This window comes from Natrix helvetica (assembly GCF_964273705.1).
Source record: "Natrix helvetica genome assembly, chromosome: 2".
NCBI classification, from domain to species: Eukaryota; Metazoa; Chordata; class Lepidosauria; order Squamata; family Natricidae; genus Natrix; species Natrix helvetica.
In genome coordinates this window covers 58,325,239-58,347,285 of record NC_138552.1, presented here as the reverse complement: position 1 = coordinate 58,347,285, position 22,047 = coordinate 58,325,239, and the positions used below count along the sequence as shown (strand labels likewise).

General features: G+C 41.8%; 1 protein-coding gene across 4 annotated transcripts in view; it reads left to right on the top strand.

Moving 5' to 3' along the window:
* ZNF608 (zinc finger protein 608) overlaps window positions 1-22,047 on the top strand; it is a gene marked incomplete at its 3' end in the record, with an annotated part of 131,264 nt that overhangs the window by 61,832 nt on the left and 47,385 nt on the right. For all 4 annotated transcript variants that reach the window (XM_081943636.1, XM_081943635.1, XM_081943637.1 and 1 more), the window contains exon 3: window positions 4,128-4,383. In XM_081943636.1, coding sequence (XP_081799762.1) covers window positions 4,128-4,383 — 256 coding nt within the window. The remainder of the gene's footprint in view (window positions 1-4,127; window positions 4,384-22,047) is intronic.

Here is a 22,047-nt window from a genome sequence, read left to right as displayed (position 1 = left end):
TCTGATTTTTGTACATCTCAAAAACTTGGCATTTTCTATATTCACTGCTATCCCATCTCCTAAAAAATGCTTGGCAATATTCTCTTGGTTGATTGAAGAACAAGTGGCCTTTCTAGAGTAAAATAGTTCTTTTCCTCTCAGTTCCTCCAGCATCCCAATGCCTTCTGCCCCTTTTTTGTGCAGACTTCAGATGGGGGCACAGATACAGTTTTATTCCAAGGGAGACAGATTTATTACAATAAAATACAATACAATGGCGGAGTTGGAAGGGACCTTGGAGGTCTTCTAGTCCAACCCCCTACCTAGGCAGGAAATGCTATACTGTTCCAGACAAATGGCTATCCAACATCTTCTTTTTTTATTTAAAATTTTTATTTTTGAATAAACACAAACAGACAAAACACAACCCCCAATCCACAAAACCATCTTCCATTACAAATTGCAGAAAGTGTGTTGATTGGTTTCCAAAAGCTTCCGTGCATCCTTTCCACAGTCGTCACCTACAATTCATGTCAAATCATATATTTTACATCAAATATATTTATATATATATATTACTGTTATCATACCTCAACCTTCATTTGACTGTAATTGTTTTTGCGTCCTTTTATCTAAAATATTCCAAATTTAAAGCAAAATTTAAACCAGGGACTTTGCAGTGTCCCTGAGATCAGCAGGACGTACTCTTCCCTATCACCGTCTCTTTGGGACAGTTTAGGTCCAAAAGGACTGTCCAGCAGCAAAAGTATTGACTGCGATCTTGGAGCTCCAAGATCGCACGTCGTGTCATCACGACATCAGCATCCTCTCTCTCTCCCAACATCTTCTTAAAGACTTCCAGTGTTGGGGCATTCACAACTTCTGGAGGCAAGCTGTTCCACTGATTAATTGTTCTAACTGTCAGGAAATTTCTCAGTTCTAAGTTGCTTCTCTTCTTGATTAGTTTCCACCCATTGCTTCTTGTTCTACCCTCAAGTGCCTTGGAGAATAGTTTGACTCCGTCTTCTTTGTGGCAACCCCTGAGATATTGGAACACTGTTATCATGTCTCCCCTAGTCCTTCTTTTCATTAAACTAGATATACCCAATTCCTGCAACCGTTCTTCATATGTTTTAGTCTCCAGTCCCCTAATCATCTTTGTTGCTCTTCTCTGCACTCTTTCTAGAGTCTCCACATCTTTTCTACATCGTGGCGACCAAAACTGAATGCAGTATTCCAAGTGTGGGCTTACCAAGGCATTATAAAGTGGTATTAACACTTCACGTGATCTGGATTCTATCCCTCTGCTTATGCAGCCTAGAACTGTGTTGGCTTTTTTGACAGCTGCTGCACACTGCTGGCTCATATTTAAATGGTTGTCCACTAGGACTCCAAGATCCCTCTCACAGTTACTACTATTGAGGAAGGTACCACCTATACTGTACCTGTGCATTTCGTTTTTCTTGCCCCTTTTCACCATTGCATTTCATTTTATTAGATAGAGCCCAATGTTCAAGTTTGTCAAGATCCTTCTGTATCTTAAGCCTGTCTTCTGGAGTATTGACTATTCCTACCAGCTTGGTGTCATCTGCAAATTTGATGAGTTCCCCATTGATTTCCTCATCCAGATCATTGATGAAGATGTTGAAGAGTACTGGGCCTAAAACAGAGCCTTGGGGTACTCTACTGCATACTTCCCTCCATGTAGATGCAGTTCCATTGAGGACTACACATTGAGTGTGGTTGGTCAGGCAGTTACGAATCCATCTGGTGGTGATGCTGTCCAACATTCTTTTACTTTATCTAGTAGCAGGTTATGGTCTACTTTATCAAATGCCTTACTGAAATCCAAGTAAACTATATTGACGGCATTCCTCTTGTCCACTAATTTTGCACTTTGTCAAAGAATGTAATAAGATTAGTCTGGCATGATCTGTTTTTGACAAACCCATGTTGGCTTTTGGTTATTATTTTGTTTACTTCTAGGTGTTCACTAATTCGTTGCTTGATTATCGTTTCCAGAATCTTTCCTGGTATTGAGGTCAGGCTGATAGGTCTGTAGTTTCCTGGATCTGTTTTTTCCCCTTTTTTTGAAGATGGGAACCACATCAGCTCTTTTCTAGTCCTCTGGTAGTTCCCCGGTGCTCCAGGATCTCTGAAAGATATAGTTCAGTGGTTCTGAGATCTCGTCTGCCAGTTCCTTTAGAACCCTGGGGTGTAATCCATCCGGTCCTGGTGATTTGAACTCGTCTAGGATAGACAGGTGCTCACTTACCATTTTCTTCCCTATTTCAACTTGTGTTCCTAATCTGATTTTTGTGGTGCTGTTTTTGATAGGTTGGACTGTTTTATCCCTTTGTGTAAAGACAGATGCAAAAAATTAGGTAACTAGTTCTGCTTTCTCCCTGTTGCTTGTCACTGTCTTGCCACTTTTTCCCAGCAATGTTGTTTCCTTAACCGTTTTCTTGTTTTTAACATGTTGGAAGAAGCTTTTTTTGTTATTTTTTTACTTTTGTGGCAAGCCTTTCTTCATTGTGAGCCTTAGCCTTTTTACTTCATCTTTACAGGCTCGGGCTATTTGCTGATATTCTGCCTTAGTTATGTCCCCCTCTTTCCACTTTTTATACTTAACTTTTTTGTCTTTCAATTTGTCAGAGTTCTTTATGCAGCCATGCTGGTTTCTTTTGGGAGCTGTTATTTTTCTTCTTCATTGGTATTGTGCTAGACTGAGCTTTTGTAATCTCATTTTTTCAAAATTTCCCAAGCTTCTTGAATTATTTTCCCCTTGAGGATTCTCATCCATGGAATTCTTCCCAAGCTCTCTCTAAGTTTATTGAAATTAGCTCTCTTAAAATCCAAGACTCTAGTTTGACTTTCTACTGTTCTGTTACTTGTGTTTGCATTAATGTTACTTACCATGGGCCTTTTTCCAGACTGTTCCAGCAGAAAAGAACTACGATATTTTCAATGAAGACTGTGCTAGCAGTAAAGAAATGCCTTTCAACAATTAGAGACACCTCCTGAAAAGAGCAGCTCATCCTGGGCAAGTTTATATAAGAACAGGGCTGTCACACTCGCAGTGTCACGTTGTTGTCATGTGAGGTATTGCAACTTTTTCCCCTTCGCTAAATCGGGAGTGGGTGTGGCCAGTATGTGATGCATCCAGGCCACGGGCCCGAGTTTGACACCACTGATATAGAACATAAGAATTTAGAAGTTCTGAAAAATACTTAATTTCTCACCCCTCAGCAAACCAGATGGATACAATATTTATCCTTCTTTGACCTACTGTTGCTCCTGCTTCTTTCCACAATCTGCACTTTGAATCATTTGACAATTTTTCAATTCCTTGATCGCATTTGCTCAAATTATTATGTGTAGGGTTACAATCCAAGACTGATGGAAACTTAATAATTTGTGTCCTAATCAAGGACCCAATAAGCATTAAAGTAGCATCTAATAATATAGGCAATTCCATGCAGGGTGGGGTTGTTGTTTTTTTGTGGTTTTTTTTTGTTTTTGTTAAATTAGGGTGTTCAAATCTGATAAATTTCCAGATGTCGAGGAAGTTCTTTAGATATCACTCTGAGGACTCCAGTCACAATTGATATAATAACATATATCTTTTCCCCTAAGGGTTCAATTTCAATCAGCAAGTCCTGGTATTTTGTAATTTTTTTTCAAATTATTAATAAATAATATCATCTGTTAACGTGAAGTCATAGCTACCAATTCTTCAGCTGGTATTGGTCTTCATATACATTCAATTCTTCTTGAAAATGTAGAATGTTGTAATCTATTGGATAGTGCATAAAGAGATCTAAACAGTGTGGCCTTTTGTAACTGACAGATGGAGAATGATGTAATAAAAATAAAATAGTAATTACTTGCCATTGGCATCTGGTTGGGCACTATCATGACAAAATGTTGAACTAGTTGAACCTTGGACTGATTTAATATAACTCTTAGATTCTGCAGTTTTTATGCCAGGAAATTAAAAAATGAATTTCTTCCTAAAGTAAGATTTTTTTTCCTCCACATTGCTGAATTATTATACAGAATTAATATGTTTATTTATTGACACATTTCTAACAACATATTTCCTTTTACTTTAAAAATAACATTTTTTCCTTTGTGTTTACTTCTAGGTTGACCCGCTCTTTACAGTGCCTGCACCTCCTCCTCCTATTTCCAGTAATCTGACAACTCAGATTCTACCTTCCTATTTTTCACCATCTTCATCCAACATTGCAGCCCCCGTGGAGCAACTTTTGGTACGGACTCGTTCAGTGGGTGTGAATACTTGTGATGTTGGAATAGTAACAGAACCTGAATGCCTTGGACCATGTGAGCCTGGAACCAGTGTAAATTTGGAAGGGATTGTATGGCATGAAACTGAAGAAGGTAAGATGTTTTCTTCCATCTGTCTCTCTTGGTTGGAACATTGCATTTGATTTAAAATAAATATTGCTGAAAAATAATAAAATGGTATGCTTTGTTTTGTTTCTACTGGAAAAAAAATTATTAGGATAGTTTAAGTCTCAATCTAGCCATAATTTTACAAATAAATTAATCTTTTGGGTTGGGTTTTGTTCTAAAATCTTGTTACACTATTACATTGATGATATTTAAAATTAAGGTTTAATGCATTATATATACATTATAAAATATACATAGATACTCTTACAAGAAGAATTACAAAATTGTGCAATCATTACATTGATATTAAAATTGTTTCATTTTTTAAAAAATATCTACAATATTCCAGTAATATATACAAGTAGAATAAATCGTTGTTACTGAATTTGCAGCAAATTTGATAAGCCTCTTGTGTGTATAGGCAAAAATTATAATTGCATGTTAGATGTTTAAATATTTTGTTTAAGTGCCCAGAGAGCTTTGTGATCATTGTTTGGGAACTGGAGATTTAGAAGATAAGCTCAGTCAACTGCAGTTTCATATAAATATATATTTCCTTAAAATGACAAACAAAAATTCAAGCTACTGTTTGAAAAATGAATTGAAAATTACTAACTAATAGTCTAGACACTAAAAATGAATTTGAAAGATAATTATTTTTGACAAATTAGAAGCCACACAAAAATGTAAGTGATATGCTTTTCAATATTGTTTTTTAAAAGATTCCCCTCACATGTGAACTACCTATAGTGCTGCACAATTACTATATCCACCTGCTTTGGAGAATATGGTCTGAAATATTGAGTATGCAAATGAATTTTTTACAGATGTTTTCTTCTTTCTGTTTGAATAGTCTTTAAATAATAGTGATTTAATAATCTGTATAAAAGGAGTGTGATTGTTCACGAGGTTAGGATACTGGGCTAATGATCAACAGGTATTTGAGACTCAGTTACTGCTACTGAATGGAGTGAGCTCCTGTCATATACTCCAGCTCCTGCTGACCCAGCAGTTTGAAAGCAGGCAACCACAAGTAGATAGATGGTTATCACTTTGTTGGGCAACTTAACAGGAAAATGAAAAGAGCCCCCAACTGGGCGTCCCGTGGGCAACGGAAATGTCACTGTTTAATCCTTTCAACACGGAAGCACCTTGATGCTCCTGACACGAATGTAGAAATAGCCTATGTGAATTGAAACAAAGAAAGGGAATTTTAAAAGTGACAACGCATTCCATTGATAATAAATCCTAATGTATTTTGGTTAGAAAAGCTTCCGCAAAGCTTAATTCTGTGGAATGGAGTATGAAATATTACCAGAATGCATTAGCTATGTTTGCAAAATGTTTTAGACTCTGCCCTTCCACTTGTCTTCTTTATATGTATATCTTCATCAGATTCATAAACTAGATTGACACTTTAAGATTATTTTTAAAGGTCACATAAGCAGTTTTAAAATACTTTAAGTGAGATAGCTATCTATTTTGGCTTTAGTGTTCACCTTAGTGAATTTCACAGGAAGTCAGAGTCTATGGGAAAGAATTATGGTGACATGGAAGAGCAATGACTTTTAATAGTTATTTTTGCTGAGTAAACTAAACATCTGACCCCCACAGAATTAAGAAACATCCCTTGTTAAACGTCTGGAGGGCAACAGTGTGCTATGGTCTTACATACTTGCAAGAATGACATTTTATCTGTTTTTCTTCAGTGCTCAGATATATTCAGCCAAGAAGACTTTTATTTATTGATAAAATATAATACCTGATCTGTGCTTATAGATTCCTGTTCCTGTTGTTAGTAAAAAGAGTAGTCTATCAACCTTGTTACTTATCTATCCCATTCTGATTGTGCATTTACAAATCTGGGCAATTGGTTTGGCATAAACAAGATAAAGATAAATCCACTATCTCCAAATGTCAAGTGTAAAGAAATTTTAAACTTGCTATATTTTTTTTGACAAAACTTCTCAAATTATACTGATAATATAATGAATAACTTGAAAGAGTGACATATGATACTGCTTAAACGCATAAGCTTCTTAAAGGGGAAAAAAAGGAATGCTTCAGATTTTTCTTAGGAATTTACTAGATGGAATGATTACATGTACTATGTTATGGAAGACTAAATATATCTTAATTTAAACTTTTTAATTGGAAGTAAATTATTTTAATTTCATTGCTAATATGATTTTACTAAGGGCACTGGGTTTAAAGTTCTGATTTATATGGTAGTAATGGAATACATTTTTTCTTGTCTGGCACTTGCATATCATTTTAAATAGTGAGCCAATAGATCAGGACATTGTGGAAACACTCATACTTGGCTAATTTAAACGGGAAAAATAATTCAGCATACAATAAGCCAAATTCTAAAAAATTATAAACTTTATATGATCACACATATAGTGATACTCAGTATTCATCTGGGATTCATTCCGGGGTGTGTGAAGAGTCCTAGAAACAACAGGTACCAAGCAAGCCATATGACTTACTACATGACCCTTTATTTTGGATGGAAGGTGTAGCAAATCATTATGTAGCCAGAGGTGGGTTCGGCCTGGATTGGGTGAACCAGTAGTAGTGGCAGCAGGAGGCTTCGCCCACCCACCCAGGCATTGTGCATGTGAGCGCACAAGCAAACCGGCAGTAAAAAAATTAGAAACCTACCACTGGATGTAGCCGATCCCAGCAAGTTCTACCTTGTGCATCGAGTACGGGGAGAAAGATAAGTATTAGACAAGATTTTTGCTTCAAATGCATCAAGTACCAAATTTACACACTATAAAAAACCTATGATCAGAACAAAATTACTTTTTCACTGCCCATCTTACCACAGGGTAACTCTGAGTGGCTTACAATATTAAAAGGATGGAATTATACACAATAATATAAAAATATAAATACAACTGAAAGATGGAAAGGGAGAAGGTAGTAGGATGAGCAAGGAGATGGGATATTTATGAATCTGTCAATTACCCCTAATATGAAGCCCCCTATTGGAGCCCCAAGCCAAATGCCAAAACCTGGTCTTTAGGCAGCATTATAATTTTTAATCTTAATTTAAATTAATTAAATGTATGTATCCAATGTCAGATATTTTAACTGCACTTTAATACTTTTAAGAGATTTAAAAGGTGCCAAAAACAATTCAACAAAATAATGCAGTACTACAACATTTATGAAAATATAAATGTGTTGTGAGGTTTTAGTAGCCATTAAGGAAAGACTACTTGGAAGCCACATTTAAACTAGAAGATACTTGCATTGAATTCCATACCAGAATAGATCAAACTGTGAAATATTGCAAAAAATATATTAAAATAACAGTTTCTTACTTGAAAATAATTAACAATATTTGTTTATGACAGTAATACCAGAATTTCCCACTCAGTAGCTATGGTGGCTTCTGGAAAGATAGCTTTGTTGCTTTCCTAGGGAAAGCTTAAAAAACACATTTGGACTAATACGAATTGTTAACAGCCTTAGGAAATTATAATAACTGTCTTGCTTGTTTCATCTTAGACGCCTTTGCTAGATTTGTAAGTCAGCAGGTGGTTTAATAATTAAATTACTCACATGCTAATAGGCACAAGTGTGATTGAGATATCAGTGGTTCTAGTTATCTACATTTTATATTTCTACACCAGTTCTAAGGATACATATATTAAAAAAAATCTCTATAACCTAGTTTTTATTGTTTTACACGTGCTCAAAATGGCTGATGGGTAAATGTGCCTCTGCATATTTTATCATCATAATTATTAGGACCCTTAAATATTATTATAACATCAACACTAGATTCTATTTTTATTCTTTCTATAAAGATGCAAATTATGTTTTCAAATGATACCTGTCAGAATGAATTCTGCAATGATCCAATATGATTGTACCAGAGGTGGGTTCCTACCAGTTCGAACCAGTTCGGCCAAACCGGTAGTGGTATGTCAGTCTGGGTTGCAGAACTGGTAGTGACCACTGTCTGGCCACGCCCCCGAACTGGTCCATGGGAGGAGAGGGCAGTGGTGATGGTAGCAGCGGCGGGCAGTGCCCTCATCCTCATTCCAGCCATGGTGGCAGTTACCGTCCTGGAACTCCCGGAGAGATTTCCCGCACAGCTTTGGCCAGGATACGGCGAGCAGCAGCCCCAAAAGCTGGAAGGGTCCCCAGCGCCACAGAGTAGAGTTGGCACTGCCTCTGCCAAAGGCTGCTTGCCTTTCAGGTGTAGTGTCTATACCAGCTGCCTCTAATCTGCAGTTTACTTTGTGAGCACCATGCTCATGAGTAAATGTGCTCAGGAGTAAACTGCAGATTAGAGGCAGCTGGCATATCCTGGTTTACTCGCTCAGCTGCTTGCCCCCCAGAGCTCGCAGGCAGCGAATGAAACCACTGCCTCCTGCCTCCGTGCATCGAGGAGGCCAAGCAGCAGTGGGAAGAACACGGACTTCAGAAAGTGGCTGCCAGCAATGCCCTCAAGTAAAGATTTGAACGGGGATGCTTGATCCCACGTAGGAGCCTCAGTTTACTGGTGAACACCATTGGCTTTTCTTCCTGCCTCTCCCAGCCAATGGTGCTCACGAGTAATAATAATAATAATAATAATAATAATAATAATAATAATAATAATAATAATAATAATAATAATAATAATAATAATAATAATATTTATTTGATTAGCCGCAACCCTCTCCCGAAGGACTCAGGGCGGCGTACAATCAAAACAAATAAAAATACACATAAGACAAACATATATACAAAAAGAACAGAGACATATACATATGTGCATGGAGGAGAGTTGACTTATAAGTGAAAGACAATTAAAAACACAATTTAAAATCCCCTTAAATAAAATTACTAAATTAAAAAACCCATCAGGAGCGATACGAAGTTATGGTTGAGCCAGGCCAGCTATTTGGAAAAGGTGGGTCTTGAGCTTGACACGGAAGGAGCGGAGGTCAGTAGTGGTCCTAATATCCGGGGGGAGGTCATTCCACAGGGCTGGGCCCGCCACAGAGAAGGCTCTGCTCCTAGGCGCCGCCCCATGGCACTGTCTGGTGGACGGCACCTGGAGAAGTCCCTCTCTGTGCGAGCGGATGGGTCGTAGGGATGTATGGGGCAGAATACGATCCCGCAGGTAACTAGGTCCTGAGCCATGGAGCGCTTTAAAGATCATAATCAAGACCTTGAAACGCACTCAATAGACCACAGGAAGCCAGTGCAGCTCGCGCAGGAGAGGTGTCACATGGGAGTACTTGGTACTCCCCATAATCACCCGCGCGGCCGCATTCTGGACCAACTGCAGTCTCCGAGTGCATTTCAAGGGAAGCCCCATGTAGAGAGCGTTACAGTAGTCCAGGCGAGACATCACCAGCGCATGGGTGACTGTGCGTAGGGCGTCCCGGTCCAATAGGGGGCGCAATTGGCGCACCAGGCGAACCTGGTGGAACGCCCCCCTGGCCACGGCTGTCACATGTTCATCCATGGACAGCCTGGCATCTAGGAGGACGCCCAAATTGCGCGCCCGCTCCACGGGGGCGAGTTGAATGCCCCCAATGGCCAGAGATGGAATTATCTGGTTCAACCGGGGAGCCGGAACCCACAGCTACTCCGTCTTGGAAGGGTTGAGCCTGAGTCGGTTGTCATCCATCCAGATCCGTACGGCTTCCACACACCGGAACATCACTTCGACGGCCTCGTTGGGGTGGTTCGGGGTGGAAATGTACAGCTGAGTATCATCAGAGTACAGATGATATCCCACCCCGAAACCACGGATGATCTCACCCAGCGGCTTCATGTATGTGTTGAACAGGAGTGGCGAGAGGACCGACCCCTGTGGCACCCCACAAGTAAGGGGGCATAGGGTCGACTTCTGCTCCCCTGCCAACACACGTTGCGTCCGGCCAGAGAGGTAGGAGCCGAACCACCGCAAAACGGTGCCCCGGACCCCCAACCCCTCCAGTCGGCGCAACAGGATACCATGGTCGATGGTATCAAAAGCCGCCGAGAGGTCTAATAGGACCAGGATAGAGGAACAGCCCCTATCTCTGGCCCTCCAGAGATCATCTACCAACGCGACCAAGGCCGTCTCTATGCTGTGCCCAGGGCGAAAGCCGGACTGGCGCGGGTCTAGATAATCATTCTCCTCCAGATGTCGTGGAAACTGAGAAGCCACCACACTCTCTACAACCTTCGCCAAAAAGGGAAGGTTGGAGACAGGACAATAATTGGCCAGCTCCGTAGGGTCCAGGGAAGGCTTCTTGAGCAAGGGTCTCACCACCGCCTCTTTCAAGGCGGCCGGGAGAGACCCCTCACCCAACGAAGCATTCACTAGGCCCAGGAGCCAGTCGCGTGTAACCTCCCTGGATGCCAGTACAAGCCAGGAGGGACACGGGTCCAGTAAACATGTGGTAGGTCGCAGTCGTCCATGCAATCTGTCCAAATCCTCGATGACAACCAAGTCAAACTCCTCCCAAAAAGGTTTCTCAAGACTCGCCACTGGCGTCTCGACTGGGCCACTGAAAGGGACCCAATCCTTCCGGATTTGAGCGACTTTATCCTGCAGATATTTCCCAAACTCCTCTGCCCTACCCTGTAGAGGGGCCTCCCGCGGCCTCTGAAACAGAAGGGAGCGGGACACCCGAAACAGGGCGGCAGGGCGGTTCTCTGCGGATGCAATGAGAGCGGCACAATATTGACGTTTGGCCGTTCTCAATGCCACTAGGTATGTCCTTAAATGGGCTCGTACCTGTGCTCGGTCAAATTCGGATCGGGAGGATCTCCAACGACTCTCTAGGCATCTCTTGCGGTGCTTCATCACCCTTAGCTCCTCGGTAAACCAAGGAGCCAGGGTGGATCGTTGCCGCCGGAGAGGCCGCAAAGGCGCCACCCGGTTCAAGGCCCCGGTAGTCGCATTATTCCACGCGGCCACCAGGTCCTCTACCCGAGGGTGGGTCAGGGCTGCAGGAGGTGGCCCAAGCTCCGTCTGGAACCTGTCTGGTTCCATCAAGCGCCTGGGGCGGAACCATCTAGTGTTTTCCGGTTCCGCCTCCCCGCAGCGAGGGGTAGCACCAGGGAAGTCAAGTCGGAGGAGTGAGTGATCTGACCATGACAGAGGAGTGATGGTTAAATTCACTCCTCCCAGATCACTCAACCACTGGCGAGAGACAAAAACAAGGTCCAAGGTGTGACCTCCCTCGTGTGTCGGGCCTTGAATCATTTGAGTCAGGTCCATGGCTATCATGGAAGCCATGAACTCCCGAACCCCCTCTGATGCTTCTCCCACCGACGGCAGGTTAAAATCCCCCATCACTAGAAGTTTGGGGGTCTCAACCGCCACCGTTGAGATCAGCTCGAGGAGCTCAGGCAGGGTCGCTGATGTATGGCGGGGAGCCAGGTATACTATCAGCAGGCCCAACTGCCTCCCAGGGCCCCATTTCACAACAAGGGATTCACATCCGGACGTCTGTGGCACAGTGGACTCCCTCGGCTCTAAGTCCTCCCGGATAATCACTGCTACCCCACCGCCCCTTCCCCGGGCCCGGGGCTGGTGAAATGCTTGGTAACCTGGTGGGCACATTTCCACGAGGGGTAACCCTCCCTCGTGGCCCAACCAGGTTTCCGTTATTCCCGCGAGGTCCGGCTCCCCCTCCAAAATTAGATCATGAATGAGGGGGGCCTTATTGACAACGGACCTTGCATTGCATAACAACAGCCTCAGGCCCTGGGCCTGCAGATCCTGACCACCTAGAACGCGGGGGTTGGTACAAGCGACCGGGTGTAACCAGCACCCACGGTCTCCCAACCGACTGCGAGTTGTTAATCTGTCCTCGTATCTGCCCCTCCCTACGACTGTTGGAATCAAGGAGCCCTGTATAGGAATGATATCCTCTCCCCCCTCCTCCTCTCTGCTCCTTCTGCTCAAGACCCCACCTGGTGACCTGGCTCTGTCATCGCTCCTGATCTGACCCACCCACCCCTCAACCCCTCAACCCCTAAAAGAATTTAAAAAACATTTAACTAAAAAACCCCTAAGTCTCCGCTTCCTCCACCTTTCGGGATTAATGAATCCGTCATCAAGGTGGGCCCTTGAAAGGGCGGAGGGCCACACCTGCGAGAGGGGGCACTCCCGCAGTAGGATTAGGTCTAGCCTAGAATACATATGCTGTTAAAAATTCATCAGGGCCTAGGCTCTGTGCTGCAGATGGTGTGGTCAATACGCCATAGTCCAATAAAATTGAAAAAGCCGGGTTCCGGTGCAAAGAGAATCGTGCAGTCCAAGATGAGGGGGGGGTAGTGATGATAATAAGCTGGTCAGGTGCCGGTCAGTAAGTGGGGGCTAGTGGGTGGTCAATGGTGGATGGCAGGGGGTAGATGGATTTTTGCTTGATAATGGGCAGGGGCAGATGGTCAGTCAGATGAAGATAGGGAGGTAAAAAACCTCCAGGGCGCGCACGGATGAAAAACAGGGGCAGGTGTTAGTCCAAAAGCCAGCAGGGGGGGGGGGGTAAACGGAACAGTCAAGGAGGTGGCTGGCAGGAGGTAAAAAACTCCCCTGCCACGTCTGATGTTAAACCTCCTGCCAGTTCCCAACAAGCCTGCCAGTTCCCAGCAAGCCTCCCCCCCGGCCTCCAAGCAGCCTCCTGGAACGCAGCCCTTCTCCTACCAGGCCTTCGGCATTTAGGTCTTGCCTAGGCCTGCATCCAAGTTCTAAGCACTCCAGCCAAACCATTACAAGCCCCAACGCCGCTCCTACCGGCCTCCAGTCCTTCCTGCTCCAGTCCCTGGCTTGCTCCAAGCCACAAGCCTCCAAAACCGACCACAGCACGCCCCCGCACGCTCCAGGCGCCGTTTCTTTGCCTTTCCCCATTCTTCCGAGCTCCTCCAAACCTCTCCGCTCCCAGAACGGCGAACTCAACTCCTCCGGTCTCAAAAACGGCGTTTCTGGGCGGCATCTCTCATCGGCAGCTCACCGGTCCACTCTCCGAGCTATTTCCAGATCTTCAAGCCACCCTGGGAGACCCCCTTGGGTCATAAAAAGACCCAGGGTGGCTGTTTATTGGACACCTGGCCCCCATGATGTAAAAAGGGGGCCGGCAGCACTCCTGCTCCCTTAAAAGAGCTCGTGGATCTAAGGAGCTCTCAGGCAGACCGCTATTGCTCCAGGAAGCTCCTCCTCCATTTTGAGTAAACTGCAGCTAAGATCTCCTGCATGTTGCACCCCCCCTCCCAGCTTTTGCCCACGCCTCCATGGTGGGGATGGGGCAGTCCAGCAAGCTGGGCGCCCAAAAAGGTTGGGCACGGGCAAAGGTTGGGAGGGGGATGCAACATGTGGAATGGGACTTGGCCGGCGCACCAGCAGGAGTGGGGTGTTGCGGCTGCAACTGCGGGAAAGGCCAGTCTGAGCCAAGAAGGGGTGCTCCTACCATGGCTCCCCCAAATTGCACCCCACTGCGAGTGTCTCTCAGCCGTTGTGTTCAGGGAAAAACCTTGCACAGTAAATAAAAACTTCCCAAGAGTGCAAGAAGTTGTTGTCTCATATTTATGAGAAGTTTTTATTTATTGTGCAAGGTTTTTCCCTGTATACAACAGCTGAGAGACACAACGGAGCTGACAGACTCTGGTAAGTTGCACGTCTTGCAGTGGGGCGCAATTTGGGGTGGCAGGTGTGGTAGGGTGGGGCCGCTAAAGATGGGGAAATGGGGGCAGGAGTAGATAGGTAGAAATTTGAAAATTTTTCCTATCTTTTCCTGTGGGCATGGCTTGGTGGAGGGAGGGTCGTTTGACTGAGTGGGTGTGGATATGACTGATATCAAGATGGCCACACCAGTTCCCCACACACCTAGCCATGCCCACTGAACCAGTAGTGAAAATTTTTGAAACCCACCATTGGACTGTACTATATTTATATGTCTGTACTATATTTATTGTATGATGTCACCTAATTACAAAATGTATCTTGAACAGTTAGAGATTCCTCAATAAAAGGCAGTGATAGGTTGGAGATGGTGTTAATTATAATTGGAGTAATATTGTGTCTGGAGAAGGTTATTTGGCATGAATTCTTAAAAAGATAATACCTTCTGATCTAACACTGAAAAGGACTATATTTGGATATGATCTGATTATGTAGGTCACTTATATTCTCTTTTAAGACTCATAACTACTCTCACACTATTTTACTCATCTAATTTTTTTTGAAGGTGATAAGAATAATGGTGCTTAGTGTCCTTCCCCAATATTTAAAGAGAATTTGACTATAACATTTGAAATACTGTATGAAACCTGTGCTTTTAATTATATTTACGTTAATTTTTTTCTGAAGTAATCATGTTTAATAGCTGAGCTCCCAGATTTTGAGAGACGTTTCTTTAAAAAGGAGTTAAATATTTTGACTTGTAAACATTCCGTAGATCAGTAGATCAAAACACTGTTTCTGCCTAACATAGTCTGTTATAATGATTGTTTGTTTGTTACTGATGTTACTTGTATATTTTACCTTTTTAAGTATCAGTGGTAGTATCAAAACTATCTTTAAGGTCAAAATAAGAATGCAACTCTTCTGTAAAATGTTAACATAACATTAACAACATAGTAATTTTTGTGGGGTTTTGGACTATTGTTTCCCATTTCCTTTTTTAAAAATGTGTTTTGAAAGAATAGCAGTCATGGACTGAGATCATCAGTGAAATGGACTCTAGATATTTCCTATTTATGTGTAGAAAACTTTATGTGTAGAAAACTTTGTATATAGAGTCCGGCAGCTTAGGGTAGTAAAGTATAATGAAATAAGGGAATACTCATAAATTATTTCATATGTGGAATTCTTAGAAGGAAGTTGCTGAATTGCTGCAGCTAACTTCTACAACCACAGTGTATTTGGCACACTGTATCCACATAGTTTCTGTACCCTGCACACACTTGGCAAGGCTACCTGAAACAGCCATCTAACTATCTCACTTTTACATACAGCATCCAAAAGAGTGATTGCATATATTTCCATAGCAAGAATATTAAAATGTTGAGTCTGTAGGTTCGCAAGGAAGCAGCAAACTATACAAATAGCAGTAAATAAAACTTGTCTTGATTCTTCTCTGCAGAAAAAGGACAAAGACAAGTATTGTACAAGTAAACTTTGACTTACAATACTGGAAAATTCATTGTTAAGCAGTGCAATAGTTAAGTGAGGCATCATGTCACCACACTTGATTTTAAAAACTTTTTCTGACACTGTCATTAAGCTAATTACCCACAGTCATTAAGTGAGACATCACATGACCTCAGCTTGTGACCTCCTTCTGGCTTTTCCACTGACTCTGCTTGTCAGAAACTGACTAGGAAGGTCCTAAATAATAATAATAATAATAATAATAATAATAATAATAATAATAATAATAATAATAATAATAATAATAACATTTTATTTGTTAGCCGCACCCTCTCCAGAAGGACTCGGGGCGGCGTACAATAAAAACACATGGCAATCACATGGGTGATTACAGTAGGATCCTGCAACTGTGATAAATGTGTGGTAGTTGTCAAGCACCCACATCACAATCATGTTTGTGGGACATTGTGATGGTCAGTATACAGACCAGTCATTAATCACTTTTTTTAACACTGCTGTAACTTCAAACATTCACTAAATATATGATAATTAATCAAGGACTACCTGTAACTTACCTGATTAATAGGCAGAATTATCCAGAGAAGACCTAACGGGGTCTTCTCTGGATGATACTCCCTATTCATCCATCCATGTCACCACAATTAATTATTGAGCTTTTAGAAAATGGCAGTTGATGATCTATGTAACCCTAGTACTCCTACTTTCATCATTACATTTCTTAAATTTTAGTATAAAAGTTTATAAGTACTCTGTTGTTTTATTTATCAATATATTTGTGTTATCTTCAGGACAGAATATTTGATTTCAATAAATAGTTCATGTTGGGAAGTGGAACAACAGGTTAAGACTATATGTATAAATGTGGTTAGCTAGCTCTGCCTTTTGGCCAAAATGTTTGTGGATTCATCTTGTCTGCCATTCTGGTTGCTAATACCTAGCCGTGGACTAGCGTTTAGACAATATTTTCATCATTGTAAGGATCATACAAGCATTTGCACAAATGACAAATAACAGCTATAGATTATTGTTCTTACTAAGTTTGGAGGCAGGGATACTTCCGAAGAAAAATTAAGTACAATAAAATGAGATCATGTGCATTATTAATTGCATTTTCCTCTTCAAAAAATTAGGAACCATTCTTGTGAATCTCTCTGCATAGTCATTGTTACAGTACAAAATGAGATTCTTTTCTAGTAACTAAACTAGTAACTAAAAATATGTTGCAAGATTGAATGGGGATTGCCAGAAAATATATTTCACAGGATCAAGTGAAAGATGGAAGAAAAAAATAGTCTACATTTCATTGGTGGGAAGTCTCTGCAAGAAATCAACCTTAAATAGAGTATCAGAGAAAAAAATGTTGCTTAAAATGTAAGTGGTACAATCAGGAAATAAGATATAGTCTTGACAATTACTTCTAAGAATTCAAATTACCAATGGAGATTTGCCAAAAGCTTCAGCACAACTAACACAAGTCTTTTTATGAATCAAATATTTGGCATCCAAAGACTAAGTGGTATGTTCTTTCTCGCTAGTCTGTATGTGTAACCCATTCAGACTCACAGTATACTGTAGGGAATAAATTGAGAAAGGAAAAGATGCTTTTCTTTTGCTGCTACTGCTAAGTGATACAGATTTTTTTTTTACAATAAGCAATACTGGATAGCTTCAAAGAAAGAACTAATTGGGTTTTTTTTTTCTAAAAAAAAATAGAGAGACTTTAAATGTCTGAGAGAAGTATGTATACACTCATTTTGAAAAAGGAACTACTAAATAATAATAATCTCTGTTACTGAAATGTATTTTGATGTTGAAACAAATATGACTGTTAGCCAATAATAACTCTGATTTGTTTGGATAATGATGTATTTTCTTGAAAGCTAATCACAAATCAAGCCATCACATATAAAATACTGCTCCTGCAGCATTTGTTTCTCTTCATCGTTAGGATGATATGGCTTCTTTAAAAATATGATTTATCTGCCTACTTACAATTCAAGACCTTGACTTCATGTCATGCGAGTCTTGGATTTTTCTATATAATATCCATTCAGGTGCTTAAGAATGCTAAGCCATATTGGTCATCACTTTGCAAAAGTTAACATAACAGGCACTTCACACACATTCTTTACTTTGCATTTTTGTATACTTGTGTGGAGGGAGTGAGGGAAGGAAGGAAGAAGAAGAAAAAACTATATAAAATTAACTTTAAAATTATTTTTAAGCAAGTCAACTCAACCACACTGGATGATATTGTCCTGTCTTTTCATTATGTTGATTATGAGTCATTTGAAAGAGAGAGAATCCAGGACTGAAAATCTGGAGTAACAATTTTCTTTCCAACACAGCAGAGCTATCAGTTTAGCTACACTCCACGCTCAATCAATCCAGTATATGGCATACATTGATAAATAACATATGTTAGTATAATAATTCAACAGCAAATAAATATATTTAAACTTTATTTCTCTTTCCAACTTTTTTACCAACAATGTAAATATTGTCAAAATGATATAAACATAGAACAGCCCTAGATTGCATAGAGCAATGTCTTCTTAAAGATTGTATTTCCAACATAAAGAGATCAACCCATCCCTTTTTAAACTTCTACTGAAGTGCCTAGTAAATAAAAATAATTTTGGAATTAGCATCATAATAAATTTATTTAGCATTCTTCAAAACATAAGACTATTGAATGGTTAAAACATGTTTTTTAAAGTCTTTATTCAAAAATTCTTGTAAATTGCTAATATCGATTTTACTAACACTCTGCAACTGTTTATAAAAATAAAGTGTAGATTAAATTTTCTAAAGCACCATATAATAATTACATAATATTTGATGTTTGGAAAAAACTTTTTTTTAATTAGAATAGTAATGCCATATTCTTTCCCCATGGTCTTGAAATGCTATTTACTTGTAATTTTCAAATAAGGATTGTTCCAAAGTATGAATATCTCATGTAAATAAAAATCAAAGATAATTTCTCAACTGTATCTTCCAGATATGTCTTGTATTATTTAATGCTAGCATATTGGCTAAAGTTAATCACTAAATCAAAATATACATAAGGCCAATGATAAATCTGAGTGTCAGAAAATTACCTCTGTGCTTCAATTTTTATATGGCAATTAAAAATCAATTTAAAACAGAAATTCTTCTTGATATATCTCCATCAGGAACAATGGCTATGTAAACATTTATTCTTCTCCATAAAATGTTGGTTTTTGATTGTGGTTTGTCATTTGATTTTAGAGACATTGTAGACTTGTGTTAATCTATGGTAGCAAAAGATCAGGAAGTGTCTGGTAGTAGTTTTTCCAGCTAACACATTTTATTAAAAGTACAAGTACGTATTTGTGGGCTCTTATTTCATAAACAGAGTTGTTAGTCAGAAAATGTGATACTAGGCTTCTTCCGATTTTGGTTTTAAGTTAATACACGATAACACAACTTCAGGATTTTTAAGTAGAAGTTAACATACGGGAAATCATGATTGCATTCTTGAAATAGTGTGATACTGCTCCAGTCAATATGCTGAATCTTTAGAGATGGTTGATCAGGGCTGTTAAACCCATAAGCTGGATACGTCTTGTTCTGGCCATGCCCAGTTTAGCGAAGGGTAAAAAAGTCCTGATACCTCGCATGACGATGTTGTGACGATGTGAATTTGACACCCCTGCGATAGATGGAGCCCAATCATTGACAGTAGGATATATATGTAAGTTGCATTCACTGCTTATAATCAATTTACTTTATTGTCAAGCAGCTTACTTTATAGTTATGCAAGTTAACTTTATGCAGAAGACTGATGAGAAGAGACCCACAGTTCTCCTGTGCGCTGCTTGGAGAGTCCAATATGGATTAACTTTAGCCTATCTGCCCAAGGACTGAATTCAATTTTCTATGGCCACGCCTCCTGCTCCTTATTGAGGCCAATTTTAAAACTCAGTCCTAAAAGGATGCAATTTGGGGAGCTCCACACCTCTTGGTCAGATAGACTTGGACTCTCCAAACATTTAGCAGTTTAGGTTTGTTTGTTTTTTAAGTTAGCAGTCTTTAATTTCTCCACAGGATTTTTTGAGTTATTGTTTCTCCTTTTGTTCCAATGCTCGGAGCAGGCTGTTGGGGCTTGGCTACCTTCCATGCCCATGCTGTTGAGGCAGCCATTTGGGTATTTGTCCAGTGGCCGCTGGCGGACACGGGGGGACAGGTAGGAGGATTCCTTATTTTCCCCAGCTGTCGAAGAACAGAGACATTGCCCAGACCTCGTTGAGACTCCGTGACCCACCGACAGTTCTGACTCGCCCCAAAGTGCATGGTGACCATTTTAAGCCTCTTCTTTTTCTCACGCTTTCCCTTGGTGGCAATCGTTTCATCGCACCCTTGCTCCACTAGCAGATTGCTGATGAGTGGGGGTGCCCCAGGCCTTTGTTTGGGTCACCTGCAAGATCTCTCTCCCCCCCCCCCACAGGAAAACTCTACAGGGCGGCCTCAGAGTGTTTGGCCCCCTGAGGTCATACTCCGTTATTTTCTGAGCGGATCTGCCGGCGCCACAGAACCTTTTGGTTCGTGTCCCGTGTTGCTTGATCCCATCCACCAACTTCTGCAGCCAGCCACAGCAGAGCCTCTGGACTCAAGCTCAACCTCTCCATCAGATTTTTAAATTAGGAGCAATTTGCATCAGTCTCCTGCACTTTGAAGCGATGGAGGTTCCATCTTACTCCCAGCCCTTCCAAGATGGTGGATTGAGGTTTAGCCAGTGATAATGAGCAAGCAGGGCCTTCCAACAGCAAACGCAGCAGGCCTTGACCCCTCAGAAGGGTAGAGGTACCAAGCAAGCCACTAAAGGGAAGAAATCTCATCCCAAGAAGGCTCTAAGAGTGCTGATAGGGAGGTGGAAAGATGCCAGAGGGCCTTGGAGAAGCAATTTGAAACAGCCCAAAGACTGTTCAGACCACTAGATCAGCAGGCTAACCTTCCTGTGATAGATTGTGCAAGTTCCTCTTAGCCTCCTCTCCAGAGGGAGCCCTTACCATCACTTGAGGGAGAGGGGATTTTCCCCCTGACATCTCTATGGAGTGCCCTGGATCCCCAGGGCCTTCCTTACTTGAGGAATTGGCACCCTTCGCCTGTTCTCTCCCTGGGAAATAGAATCCCAGCTCCCTTACAGACACACCTCCATGGAGGTCTCTGGCAGAGCCACTACGGCAGGGCCCCATCCAGTGGAAGATCGGGGATTGTCCATGGAAATGTGTGAGGTAATTGCATGCACCATTTCACAGGGTATCACTGAGAGGCTTCAACAGAAGGAGGTTCGGTCCACTAGAGCACCTTACCCTCAGTTCCAGTTTCTGGCAGCAGATATCGTTTTCAGAGGCCCCAGTCACCTACTACTTCTGCAGTCAGCGAAGAATCTATTTGGGATGAGGAGGAGCAGGTGACCAGGACTTATGGGAAGATGAGAACCCGGTTCTCAGGCCTGTTTAAGCCCTCTCTTTTTAGGCCATTTTGAATTTGGCAAGGGCCTCAACTCACATGGGCAACTCCACGCAGGGAGAGCAGGACGCTACTGGATCGCAGGATCCTAGTGACGGTCTCTTTAAGGAACCTGCTCTGGCACAAGACCTGGTTCCTGTGCTGTTTGTAGTCATCATCCAGCCGGGTTCCCTTGCCAATCCTGGTGTGTGTGATAAGAAACTCTGTTCAGTTGAAAACAACCTGGAGAAGCTCTTAAAGCTTCCCCTGGTGGATGCCCCTGTGGCATCCTTGACTTCTAACTCTGTCCTCCCTGCAGATCTCCTTGAGGGCCTCAAAGCGGAGAATAATAAAGCAGAGGAGGCCTTTTATATGACTCACCAGGCGGAGGCATGGTCCACTAAGGCATCCATCTCCTTCTTTACAAGGGTATCTCTCCTCTGGCTACGACAATTACAATCCAGACTTCCGTCCGAGGACACTAGGTTACGCCAGGATGTTTAATTAAATCATAGTAGCTGTCAAATATTCGGCAGATGCTTCCTTCAATGCAGCCAAGTTTGCATTGAGAGCCCTGGCATCCAATGTGACCTCACACAGGCTTCTTTGGCTTTGCCATTGGCAGGCAGACATGAAATCTAAATGGAAGCTGGCTTCCGCCCCCTTTCAGGGAGGGAAGTTATTTGGGGAGTCTCTGGATCCTTTCCTGGTAGAAACCAAGTACAAGCCTAAGGCTTGCCTTCAGTTCATAGGAGTTCAGACCAGAGGAATTCCACCTTCTTTCATAGGCTATACTTTTGGGGCCCTGATCCCCCAGTCAGTGCCACTACCTTTCAGAAATCCTATCCCAAATGATCGCTCCAAGGACAGATCTTCCTTTCGTGAAGGGGTAGGCAGCAACTGGCCAATTGCTGGCCCTTTCAGGGAGGTTCCTCCAAACGAACCTACCGAAGGAACAAGTGACCACCAACACATCCCTCCTACATCTCGACCATTGGTAGCCGTCTACAGCTGTACACCAACCAATGGGAGTTGATTACCATAGACAT